At 40.7% G+C, this 13,144-nt stretch overlaps 1 protein-coding gene across 1 annotated transcript in view; it reads left to right on the top strand.

Moving 5' to 3' along the window:
• Positions 1–13,144, top strand: part of SLC25A13 (solute carrier family 25 member 13) — an 82,303-nt gene that overhangs the window by 62,119 nt on the left and 7,040 nt on the right. The window contains exon 13 of the mRNA XM_009286349.1: positions 1,134–1,274. Coding sequence (XP_009284624.1) covers positions 1,134–1,274 — 141 coding nt within the window. The remainder of the gene's footprint in view (positions 1–1,133; positions 1,275–13,144) is intronic.

Here is a 13,144-nt window from a genome sequence, read left to right as displayed (position 1 = left end):
CATAGTGTTTACATACTAGACATGGCTAGATGCAAGTGCTTTTAAATGCAGCTGATTTCATTTTAGTCATTACCTTCTAGAAAAAAATAGTTCTTGTTTTGTTGTGGGGAGGGTGAGGGTTGCCCTTTGCATAGTTTGTGTGATTTCAGAACCTAGAGAGGGGCATAGCTGTTGTGCCACATAATTAAGAAATTGACAGAAGTTAGAATGACACTCTGTTGAATTTGGGCCAGATGGAGTTTGAATGAGTATTTTTTGAATACACTTAGGTAACCTTCATGTTACCTTTTTTTTCTTGTTTCAAATTTTTAACTCGGGATCTGTCAGTGTAGCAGAAAGGTTATGCCCTGCAGTACATACTGTGAATGAGATGAACTTTACTAGAACTAGCAGGGAGTCTAAAATGCTTGTCACTGTTGTGTTTTAAAACTAACTTTCAAAATTAGTTGAGTGATGTCTTCCCAACAAATGGAGACTGACATGTTAAAACATTTAGCAGTTCTTGAGTAATGGAATCCTTCGGTCTGTAGACCTTCTTTATTACCTGGTGCACAAATGATGTGGAGCTGACTCTTGAATCAAACAGCATTTAATGGCACTGAAACTGGTAGTTCAGTGGGGTTTTAAAAATGCAAAAGGTATCTGCAGTTCTGGTCTTTGGAATCCATGTGTTCTTTGTTTTAAGAACTCATGCCAAAATTGAAAAAGCTTCTGCCAGACTTTTACTCTTCAATAGTATGTTTTCACTTCCTAAGTACTGGCATGCACATCTCAGTTTCTTTACTTAGTTACTAATTCTTCTTTTCACTTCATTACTTGCTTTACAATGTTCTTGGCTTGTCAGTATTGCATAAATTGGTGTTGGTGAATGTATTCTTGCAGCAAGAATTGAGCTAGTGTCTGTCTGATGTACTGCAGTGTCCTGCAGTGGCTGACCTGCTTCCTCTGTTTTCCCTGACCGCTCATCTCGTGGCGGGTAGGTTTCTTACCTTGTGAGCTGCAGTTTATTAACTAATACTAAAACTCTTGTCTGCTAATAGCTTAACTGACTGCAGCAGGATTAAAAATGTAGCAGGACGTACACTGCAAATAATGTAACAGGTTAATGTACTGCCTTCCACTTTTAATTTCAGGCTGGAGGTTCTCAAGTGATCTTTACCAATCCACTGGAAATTGTCAAGATTCGATTACAGGTGGCTGGAGAAATTACTACTGGTCCACGAGTTAGTGCTCTCACTGTATTACGGGACTTAGGCTTCTTTGGTCTTTACAAGGTATGGGTTTTTTTATCTTCTGCTAATAGCATAACTGACTGCAGCAGGATTAAAAATGTAGCAGGACGTACACTGCAAATGTAACAGGTTAATGTACTGCCTTCCACTTTTAATTTCAGGCTGGAGGTCTCAAGTGAACAAGGTATGTTTTTTTTTAATATATACATGCATTAAAAGTCAATTATGAATATTTCAAATCAAAACATCATTTCATTGTTCTCAGAAACTTTCATAGGTGGACGTAATTGAACTTTAAAAAAAATTCTTCCTTATTACGTGATATTATATCTTCATTTTGCATTTCTAACTAAGGGAAAAACTGTCTCGTGTTTTTGAGCATGTGGTTCTTGTGGATCTTACTAAGATTTCTTTTCTCACTTCAGCAGGTTTAAGTATTGTTCATTGAGGATTAGTTTGTGAATCCTGATGTTCTGCCTGGTGTAAAAATAAACTTATTTTCATCTGCTTCATGATATAGCGCTTACAGTTTTGGAGCTGTGCTTTTGCTCTTCTGTGTTTGATTCAGCAACTTTCCCAGATGTCATTGGTAATCTGGTGATGAGAATTAATTGCAACACGATAATAGTGAAAAAATAGGGACAGTGGGAGCCCAGCATAAAAATAAACTACTAAAGCAAACTTCCCCTTGCTAGTTTAGAAGAACATTGCCACAAATAATATCAGAAAAAGCTGCTTTTGTGGGTGTGTACTACAAACTCTACAATTCTGCTTTCTACGTTACTGTCCTCACATAGGTACGTAAATACGTAGAAGTAAAGTTGGGTTTAATGTTAGACTGCAGCAGGATTAGAAACATCTTCTGTTGAATCTAATAGAATGCATGCTGCAAATAATTTAAAGGATTAACATACTACCTTCTACTTTTAGATGAAGGAGACTAGATATGGGGGAGTATGAATGGTCTTGGAGTACTTGGAGATAGCCATTACACACAGTATTGAAACAAAAACTGGAATGAATGCCATGTACTGCAGAGCACTGTGTGGTGTTTCTTCAGATTCTGCAGCCTACTTTTCGGGAGAAAGCTTTCACACTACCCATTTGTCCCAGTATTTCCAGTGCAGCAGGCAGTATTCCTCTGTTTCTTATTTACAGCAGTGCAACTGTAAATTGAAGATGCTTCAAAAACCATCAAATAAGCCCCATCCCCCTCCTCCACAATATTTAAATTCCATCTCCATTTTTAAGCATCCAATCCTTTTAAATTGTTCTGTTAACATTACAAAGAGGAAGCCTGCCTGCGAGTAGATGTATGTATGTTTTGGCCTGGAGAGAAGTTGCAGGTTTGAATGGGATTTAATGGGGAGTTGTTTTTCCCTTTAAATTGAGTTGCTAATTTTTTAGGTGTTTGACTGAAGCTGATGCTATTGTGTAAACTCCTAGTAAATGGCATTATGGTGTTGATCAGGTCAACATTTACAACTGAAAACATGGATCTGCATGCACAGTCTGCATCCCTGAGGCTGTGCAGGAATGGAGGGCAGCTACTAACTTTTACTTGGACTAGTAAAAATAAAACATAAAACGAGAAAGAGGGATGAACTAGTTTACTAAAGGTAGCATTTTTTAGATTTTTTTTTCCTGAATACCTGCTTTTGGTGGCTGAGCAGAATTTGCTACATTTTTCCATTCTTAAATGGCATTAATGTCTTGGGTTGTATTACGAATTGTTTCTGTTTTCTAGAGTAGATACTTGGTGAATATTGGTGTAAGGAATACGGCTGAACAGGAGCTGGTTACAGCACTATGTTGCATTGAAACAGGCAGTTACTTAATCACAAGCTACACAGTTTCGTTGGTTCATTCATTAAGCCCATGTACCTCCACAAAAAAAGCCACAGAAGGGTTTTGTTTTGTTTCTACTCTTCTGTTGTCTCTGTTTCTGTCTCTCTCCACCCCTCCACTCCGCTCCTTGAGTTCATGTCCTTTTGTATGTCCAATTTGGATTCATTGCCTACAAAAACTTGACTGATTTGACAAAACTAGAGAATTTAACCTGGCAATCACAGTCGTCCACCCAACAGAGCGCAGGCCACACCAGAAGTCTTATGTCCAAGTGCACCCTTAGTCACGGCTAGCTCTGTCATTGGGCAGGTTTATGCTGTTGTCCACCAAACACTTTGGCACTATAGCCAAAAAAAAAAAGGCAATCCTATCTGCCCCCTCTCCCGTATGCCAGCAAAAGTGTTGGTGCAGCCACATAATGATCTGGAACAGGAAACTCATTAAAAGTAAAGCCTCCTCCTCCTTACGTCTTCGTTTATTTCGCACCCAGACCAGCTCACTCTGTAGCTCCTCAGAATGCTTGTACCCAGGCAAAGGGAGGAATAGCTTCATGGCTATTCAGTCTGTATCAGAGGAGTTTTATACTGCCTTGAGGTGCTTGTGGAACAGCAGTGTTAGAGGCAAAAGCAGTCTTCTGAATGCTTGTGCTAAAGCTGGCAGTGCTGGTGAGGCCAGGCAGGGATTAATAACTCATTGCATCAAAGTGACCAGCCCCAGTAAATGCTACCCAGAGACCTCAATGGTCTAAAATGAATTTCAGACGAGACTAGATTTGGTAGTTGCTACCTTCTCTGGTGGTGCTTCTCATAAATTAATTTAGTGAGTATAAGGACCAAGTGAACATCAAATAATAATAAATGTTCTACTAAATGATAACTGAAATATCTTGGTACATTTGGAATGCTTGTACTCTTAACGAGTCAAATTAGCTTTAAAATTATAAAACAGGAATGAGGATTTTGTGTCTATCTCAGTACTTTTCATGCTGTTCACTCATAACATGAACAACTCATTTGCATCTTAAGTCTTTGCTTTAGCTTTCTCTTTTGTGTCTCCAAGACACAAGGCTTGTATCTCAAGCCCTGAATGTGCTTATTTTAGTAGATCTAAGTAAGACTCCATACATACTGCTGCAGAAGAACAAGAATAGATACTTGTTTTAGAAAACAGTTTTATTTGTGAATCTTGGAGTTTGTTTATAGGCTTAATGTGCCTTCAGGTAAGTATTCCAGCTGTTTGAACACTGGTCTGTCTTAGCCATGATTTAGGACCAACTGATTAACTTTCTTTTGCAAGTGTTGAAAGCAAAATTCTAGACTTTTTCTGTCAGGAATTTTCATTTGAAATAAATGGATGTCTTTTTTTTTCGTAAGTTTTCTTTAAAAAGTTGTTTAACAATTCAAAATTTAAATGTAATATTTTATTTCATAGTTGATAACAAAATTTTTTGTTTTCATTTTTTTTCTGTTTGGTATGGCCTGAATTTATTTTCTGTTGTTTTTTTTTTCTTTTGTGGCCGAAAGAAAGCAAAACCAACAAAAATTAACTACTCCATCAGTTTTGGTTGAAGACCATAATGTTCCTCCTCTTCCACTCGACTTGTTAGAAATTCTTGTAAAACTGCTCTAAGAAGGGTTGACTGCAGTTTTCTACAGCAGTTTGCACCACTGACCACCCAAATAATTCACTTCTGATGTCTGGATTAATGGATATCAAGTGCCTGTAGGTCTGCATCCCTGGAAGAGGTGAAGATGGCCACTGTCTAGCTGAGGCCAAGTGAGCAGGATGGTACAAGAAGCTGTACAGAGGGACAGGATCCTCTGTTGCTTACAGAATTTCCTTAAAGGTCTTGCTTTGAGATGGGAAGAAAAGGGATTCCCTCAACCTAACTGTTGGCTAGTGAAATCCATGGAGAGCAAAGATCAATGATTTGTCTGTGCTGCCAGCCGTGGAGAAAATAGGCTTGTTACAGAGATAGAATAAATGGAGGGATATCACATATTTAACAGGAAAATGGAGCCCAGAAGACATGATGTTAACTTGAAACTAGTATTACCATAATGATAATTTTTCAAAATAGGAGCACGGATATTTTTAAGCGGTTGGTTTTTTGTGATGAATGAGAACATTACCAGTCAGTCTGCAAGCTCATAGTAGAGCTGAAGTGTTTCCATTGCTCCTCAATGTGAGTTTACTTCTGTGTTGTAAGTTATAAGCCTCTTAAATCAGGACTGGTCATCCAGTCTGCTGCACACTGGCTTTTCTGTTTCTCTTGCTCCGCTTTGGCGCTGTTTCGTTTACCACATTGCAAGGACTGCAGTGAAAATTCTCTTTTCCCAGTTCAGAAAGAAATCATCTTGAAAGCTGTTCTTACCACCATAGATCAATCCAGCATGCTCTGCTTAGTTCCTGTGAATCTTCTATGCTGAAATTCGGGTGAAAATCTGTAAGAGTCCCATATAGTAGTCAGCGAGGAAGAATGTACTTTCATTAATTATAACTGCAGCCAGCAGATGCGAAGAATTACGTATGTCGGTCTTAGCTTCACGAGGCGAATTCCTGCATGTCTTAACAAGATCTACTGCTTGTTGTTTGAATTCTTGTATTTTGTATTAATTTCTACCTATGGAGCACTTTCGGTGGGCTTTAAAATAAAATGCCCACACACCCCTGATATAGGTAATTTCAGTGTTCCTGTCTTGCATTAACAGAGAAAACCAAGGCACAGACAAATAAATCTTATGTCTCATGTCAACAAATTAACAAAGGAAACACTATGTAAACCCTTTTTGCATCCAGCTGAGTGGCTCTTGTATTGATTATGATCGTAATTATCCCAGCATTCTAGTCCAAATGAATAGCCATTTGAGGATCACCGAGAAGCTGGGTTGCATAGTTTTGATGCCCTTCTGTATTAGTTAGATTAATATTCTTTTGGGTCATTCATTGGCATGTTAACGTGGTGCTCTACTGTGCTAGTGACACAAAACAATTCACAGTAGTACTCTGCCGAGATCTCTGCTCTGTGCTCAGCTCTGCTTGCAGACGTGATGTTAGAATCAGAATAATTTGTGTTGAAAGCCAGTCTGGAGGTCATGAGGGCAACCCAACCCAGTATTTGACCACCTTCATGGTTTAAAACAAACAAACAAAACCAAAAAACCCTCACCCTTTTTCTAATGCCTGATTGGAATTGGTCATGTTCCAGCTTCTGTCCATTGCCTCTAATCCTTCCACTGTGCACCTCCAAGAAGAGTTGTCTTCCCTGCACCCTCCCTTTAAGTAGCTGAAGAGAGCAATAAGGTCTCCCCCTAGCCTGGTCTTCTCAGAGTTGAGCACACTGAGTTCCCTCGGCCTCTCCTCATACACCATGGGCTACCCAACTGACTTGGTGGCCCTGCACTGGACTCACTCCAGTGTGGCACTGTCTTTCTTGCACTGGAGAGACCAGAACTGGACACAGGACTCCTGATGCGGTCTCACCAGTACTGAGTGAAGGGGAATAATCACTTCCCTTGCACCCTTGCTACTACAACGCAGGGTGTGGCTGGCTGTCTTCACTGCAAAGAGGCATTGCTGACCCATACTCAACTTGGCCACCAGTACCCTCCAAACTTTTTCTCCAAAGCTGCTTTCTGGCCACTCAGCTTCAGCCTGTACTGCTGCATAGGGCTATTCCAATCCAGATGCAGGACTTTGCATTTGCTGAGTTGAACTTCATGATGTTCATGTCAGCCTATTTCTCCATCCTGTGAAGGTCTCTCTGAATAGCAGCCTTGCCCTATAGCACGCTAGCTACTCCCCCGATTCAGTATCATCCACTGATCTGCTGAGAGTACAGCTCATGTTCCACTGATTTAGCCATGAAGATACTATGGCAGACCATCTCAAAAGCCTTGCTCATAGTCAAGGTGTACAACATCCATTGCTGTCCCCTCATCCACAGGTCTGGCAAACAGGTTGGTCAGCCATGATTTGGTAAATCCATATTGGTTGTTCCCAATCTCTCTCTTGCCCTTCATATGCTTGGAAATGGCTTCCAGGAGCATTTGCTCCATAAACCTCCCAGGGACAGAGGTGTGCCCAAACAGCTTGTAGTTTCCCAGATCTTCCCTCTTGCTCTTCTTCAAGATGAGTGTGATGTTTGTCTTTTTCCAGCCATCAGAACCCCCTTGACTGACTTGACCTTTTGAAGGTAATAACAGCCTCACAACGACATCAGCCAGCTATCTCGGCACCATTGGAGGTATCTCTTCTGGTCTCATGGATTGTGTATGTGCAGATGGCTTAAGTGCTCTGTCTGTAGGTAATGCTGTGCTCCTGCAGACTTTTCTGGTAAGCTCATGGAGCTGAGAGGCCTTAGGGCAGATTTTACTAGTAAAAAGCAAGGCAAAAGTATTTTCTCTGCCTTTTCCATGTACTTTGTCACTAGGTTTCCTGCCTCCATTGAGCAACAGCCTCACAATTTATTTAGTTGTCCTTTTGCTGCTGATGTTCTTACAGAAGCCCCTTTTACTCTCCCTTCACATTCCTTACTAGATCCAACTCTAGGTGACCCTTGGCTTTTCTGACTCAATTGCTGCATGCCCAAGCAGTGGTTCTGTACTTCTCCTGGATAGCCCATACCCACCTCTGCTTCCTTTTTACTTTCTGCATTTGAGCTCAATCATGAGTTCCCTGTTCATCCATGCTGGCCTTCTGACATGGTTGCTCGGCCTTCTGCACAGCGGAATGGACCATCCTAGTGCTTTGAGGAGACTGTCCTTGAAGATCAGTATTATCTTGGTGTACCTTTGTAACTCTAAAAGTTTTTATTTGGGGGGAAATTGCTATCACGGTGCATAGAGGTCCAGGTCAGATAATTTAGATCTCCTCTCCTTCTCTTCCTTCCCCACCAAAGGACTAAAGACCGGTAAGTCTGGAAGAAGAGACCTTTTTTTTCACTTCAACTAATTGTCCATCATAATAAGTACAATAATTTAAAGTCAAAGCTTCCTCCCAGACTCATTGCGCCTTCACTGGGTGTTCAGATACTAGCAATTCTGTAATGATATGCATCTTAGAAATAAAATGCATGTTAATTCCAGCAATAAAAAGATTTGACACATACAGCTTGTTAAGCTAACTGCTGGGTTGAAGCCCTGTAGTCCTTTAAAGCTAGAAAACAAATATTTTTTCTGCCTTTGTCTAAAATCCTGAACTACTTGTGTAAATAAGTATTTTAAAACATTGTACTTCTCAAAACCCAGCTGCTCCTTTGGGGAGGCATATAACAGCGCTTTTGCAGAAGGAATTTGTTTCCTCTGTTTGTCTTCTTTCTGCCAGTAATTGTTGCTGTGAAAGCACCAGGGCATGGAAGCTTATGACTAGTAAATTCTTCTTTAGCTACAGATGTTCTGTAGATGACAGCTATTCTTAAAAATATAGACACAACATATCCCAGTCAGGGAAAATATCATTTAACCTAATGCAAAATGTCATTTATGTTGGCAGAAATGGGAAAGGATACATGTCTGGTTTTCAATATTTTTAATAGATTTTATTTAATTTCTGGTCACAGTTGAATATTGAAGTAATTGTACAAGATTAGCTAATACATTTTCTGTCTTCTGCCTGTCTCACACAGTAATATGCATAAAGTCCCGTTAAAGTCAGTTGAATTTATATTCTATTGGTTTCAAAAGACATCTTTAAAGCGCTTATGTAAATACACATTGTAAGTACACCTACTTATTTTGTACATCATAGAAATTCATATCCATATAATATCTGCCATAAAATGTTTCATAAAATATTACTCTTTTTATAAGTAATCATTCTGAATAGTGCTTTGCAGCATAATAGACAGTGCCACTCCATAATTTTGCACAACAAAGTTACTCTGTGATCCCAAGAAGACGGTAAATAATGCGGTAGTAAATGATTCTTTGAGGAAAGGATACGTTGGTTGTGGTAATGTTTACGATTACAATTACTAGAAGGTATTTAGCTCAGATTTGTGCTTTGGCTGATATCACCAACACAGTTTACATTTCCAAAACTAGTCAGAAAAGCTTCCAAAAGTCTCTTCATTTTTTTTTGACGACTTCATAAACAGGCTTCTGGTGTGTTGACCTGGAAAGTGTAATCTCAGGTGACAGGATGTGTACCAAGCTCCCACCTGGTCTCTTTGATAACAGCTGAGGTATTTCACCTCTTGACGTTGTGGGTTTACAGCAGGATGATAAACATACGAAACAGAGTAGTAAAAGTTTTGAGTTACATTAATTTGCCTCCACCGTGCCTATTTGTGACTGTGTTCTCATGTGTGAGAACCTGCTCTTCAGAAATTTTCTTTGAAAATAACCAGAAAAAAGCCCTTCCAACTAAGAAGTGCTATAATTTTTGTCTGCAAACTGAATCTGAATTGCTGGCACAGCATTTGAAATTAGCATTTTATTCCTCTAACGATGTGCTAAATCAGTTTCATATTTTGGTTGGTATAAATATATCTGAATAAAAACCTGTAGCAGCTTTTAAGGCAATGTCATTTTACAGTAGAAGAAATTACAGCCCTTGAAAGCAAATGCCAGTTATATTTGACTGACTATTACAAAACCTGTTAGGTGCTGTTAGGGCTCTGATTCCAAAGGGTTAAGTCTGTAGCAAAACCCAAGAAGAATGCAAAATGATCAAGAAATGACATGCTGCCTATTGTTTGTAGCTATAGGATCAAAATAACAATTATACATGCCAAATAAATTCTGAACCTGTAAAGGAGAAAAAGAGGGGGTGGCTGTAAGTACAGGTGCCAGGAGCATTAAATAACCCTCTCAGACAAGGTGCACCACTGTTGTCTTGAATGCTGCTAGGTCCCCCCAGTCTGGCATTTTTCCCCCTGCACTAGACAATGTGCATTCACTGCAGGAGACTAGGTTAAGCCTGCGTCTCCCAGACCTGCCGGCTCCTTCTGCCCAACCCGACACAGAGGTGCCTTTGTCAGTATAATTACCCTCCCCTTGTAGTAGAAATAGTTTGTTTAGAGCCTTATTTGCAGGTAGAGCTGGTATAAGCAGGAATTAGCATGCTAAAGAACCTGCCCCAGCACTGACTTGGGCTGATTTATCTGAATCTTTGACAATCAGGGTTTTTTTTCCTCAGTTGGTTTATTCAGTGAGATACTATCCGAGATTAAGAGCTTTAAGGTTATTAAAGAGATTGAAGATGGGAGCCAACTGGCTGTTGTGTGAGGGAGGCGCATGTCATGGTGTGTAGGATCTCCCAACAATTTCATGCCTGGCAGGTCTGCACCTTGGCTGCCAGAATAAACTCGGGCGGATGATCCTTACAGCTTTCTGGGGATTGATTAAAACTCCTTTTGGCTTTCAGCACGTTGTCCACATCAAAAAGGTGCAAGAAGTAAAATAAATGTTTCTTTTGCTTTTCAAGATACTGTGGCCAATCTCCCTAAGCCTTCCTAATTGGCCTAGGCTGGTTGCGGATGATTAACTTGAAGTTAAATGAGGCCTGCTTTTAAACATGCTTTCCCAGACTTTAAACGGAACGATGGGGGGAAACTTTAGACTGTTGCGATGCTGGACCGGAGCCAAGCTGGGTTATTATTAAAGTGGATCCAAGTTTTGATCCAGGTTTTGTTTACGCTGAGCCAACTAAGTTGATGGACATCCCTCCCTCTCTGCGTACCTGAACGTATATTAGTGATATTAACAATATGCCATTTCTGCCCCATGAAAAAGAGCCTCTTAATGAAGGGGGAGGAATATTAGCAGCTCGGGTTAAGAGTTGCTCGCATTTGGAGTTTATTGATTTCTGTAAGTTATTTTAACTATGTTAAAATATTTCAGAGTATGAAAAAAATGCGGAGGAAAAAATGTGCGCAGTGTTTAATGGCAACATTGCAAAGAAAATAAAAGTAATGTGCCCTGAGGGCGAAGGCAGCAAGGAGATTTGCTCTGAGGAAAAGCATGCTCTAAAAATAAATCTTTGAAGAAACCATGTTGGTCTGTGAATGTTTCGTTAGTGAGTTTCATAATTTTTCTGTGAGGTAAATACAGTACAGACATTTGATCATTAAAAAGTTGTTTTTTCATACAGAACTTGGTAAAACCCTAGTCTTTCCTTTTTATGTGAATATTAAAGGCAAACTGTAAAATGGGCTTCTGTTGCGCATGAGAGGCCAGAATTCTTGTGTCTCTCGTGAATACAAAAGATTCACCTTCTCTGTGCCCCCAAGGTAAAGTGTATGGGATTTGCAGGCAATTTTGAGAGGAGAATCCAGCCCAGCATCGCTTTGTTCCGTGGCTGATAACCCCATTCAGCGCGGGCGAACAGCGGAGCGGCTGCAACGGCAGCGCTTGGAGTTCCTTTATGGCATTTTCCTTAGTGTATCTAGAAAGGCATAACGAGAACCAGCAACTGGCAGCATAAATCAGACAAGTCCAGCTGAGCAGCAAGGCAAAGGGTCTTAACAGCAGGACTCACTAACCTCCGAATGGACTGTCAGGGGAAGCGGTCAGTTCTCAGCCTGAAAACGTCAAGAAATAAGCTGAGAAAGTGTGGTGGAAAGCAGCTGGGGTTGGAGCAGAGCGTGTTGTGCTCACCGTGCTCGGTAACTGAGTCTGTGACACAGAAAGTGACTAGAAGATCTGATGGCTGTTTTTAGATAAATCTTTATTTTCTCGGAGGCATTCTCTGACTGCGAACTGCACTTACTAGCATCTCCTGTGAACTGGCTCGCAGGACCTGGTTTTGCCATCACACTGCTCGCCTGCCCCTGCCTTGCCTCACTGAAAGGCAACTTTTCAGTTTCTCTGACACCTTGCAGCTCTTGCGTCTTTGCTTGATAACCAGCATCCAACTTGGATAAGCACTATATTTTAACTGCTATTCTAGTACAAGCTAAGCTTACAGATATGTCCAGGCATATCATTAGATTTAATTAAATTCTGTGGATATTAGATGTCCCCTGTGAAATGTTCTGGCACTGAGCCATGCCCTGGTACAAGAGAAGTACGGTAACAAGGGCACCCCAGGAGGGCTCGTGGATGAACCTCGAACAGTTTCACCACAACTCCACCCTCGCTTCAAAGAGAAGAGGCTTAGGCTCATCCGCAAACCATTTCTTTCTCAAGCTTGGAAGATTTTAGCCATTTTCCAAAGCCACCTCTTGTTTGTGCCTTCCTGCCGGTCTCAGTCCTGCTATGTTCAGGCTCTGGTGTCCTCTGGATCTCCATATTGAGGAAAGGCAGATCGCAAGTCCCTTTTGCTGTTGGAAAATGGATATTATTTGGTATTTTATTTTGGTTGCCTTCCCTAGTGACTTTTTGGCTTTTCCCCCTGCTTGAAAAACAGTTGATTGCTTGCTGCTACCCCAAAACTTTCCTTGCCTGTTTGCCACCCTCTTAGGTTTGAAGCCAGCTATATTGCTGGTAACTTCGTTGGCTGTTTGTACCACTTAGAAAATTGATAGCAAGGCAAATTTAACAGTAAGAGCTGAAACTTACTCGAAACAAACTGTATCCCAGATCACCTGTACTTCAAAAATCACAGGTAAATCATCCTGTTACTGTTCTGTGAAAGAGTTAGTGTTATGGCCCTACTCTCTTTCCCTCTTTCCCTCGATTTATGTTGCATTATCAATTGCAATGTCTGCATAGATTTTCCCTGAAGTATTTATTGTAAGTGGGAATGAGACGGGACAGACCTGTCCTGTGGCTCAGTCTTCTTCAGACACATCCTAAACTCCCACTACAGGTACATGGCTACAATGTCAACTATTTAAAATTCTGAAAAGGTGTTATCAGAGTTCACTCCAACATACGATGTTTTCTCTATTACCAGCAAATAAATACAGTACTAGGGAGTGAGGGAGAACAAGTAGACATGATAAATACAATGACAGTGTTGTGGTTTAACCCTAGCTGGCAGCTAAGCCCCACACAGCTGCTCGCTCACTTGCCCCCGGTGGGATGCGGGAGAGAATCAGAAGAGTAAAAGTGAGAAAACTCGTGGGTTGAGATAAAGACAGTTTAACAGGTAAAGCAAAAGCCGCGCACACAAGCAAA

Source organism: Aptenodytes forsteri, unplaced genomic scaffold, assembly GCF_000699145.1.
Source record: "Aptenodytes forsteri isolate BGI_AS27 unplaced genomic scaffold, ASM69914v1 Scaffold55, whole genome shotgun sequence".
NCBI lineage: Eukaryota > Metazoa > Chordata > Aves > Sphenisciformes > Spheniscidae > Aptenodytes > Aptenodytes forsteri.
This window is presented reverse-complemented; position numbering and strand designations above follow the sequence as displayed.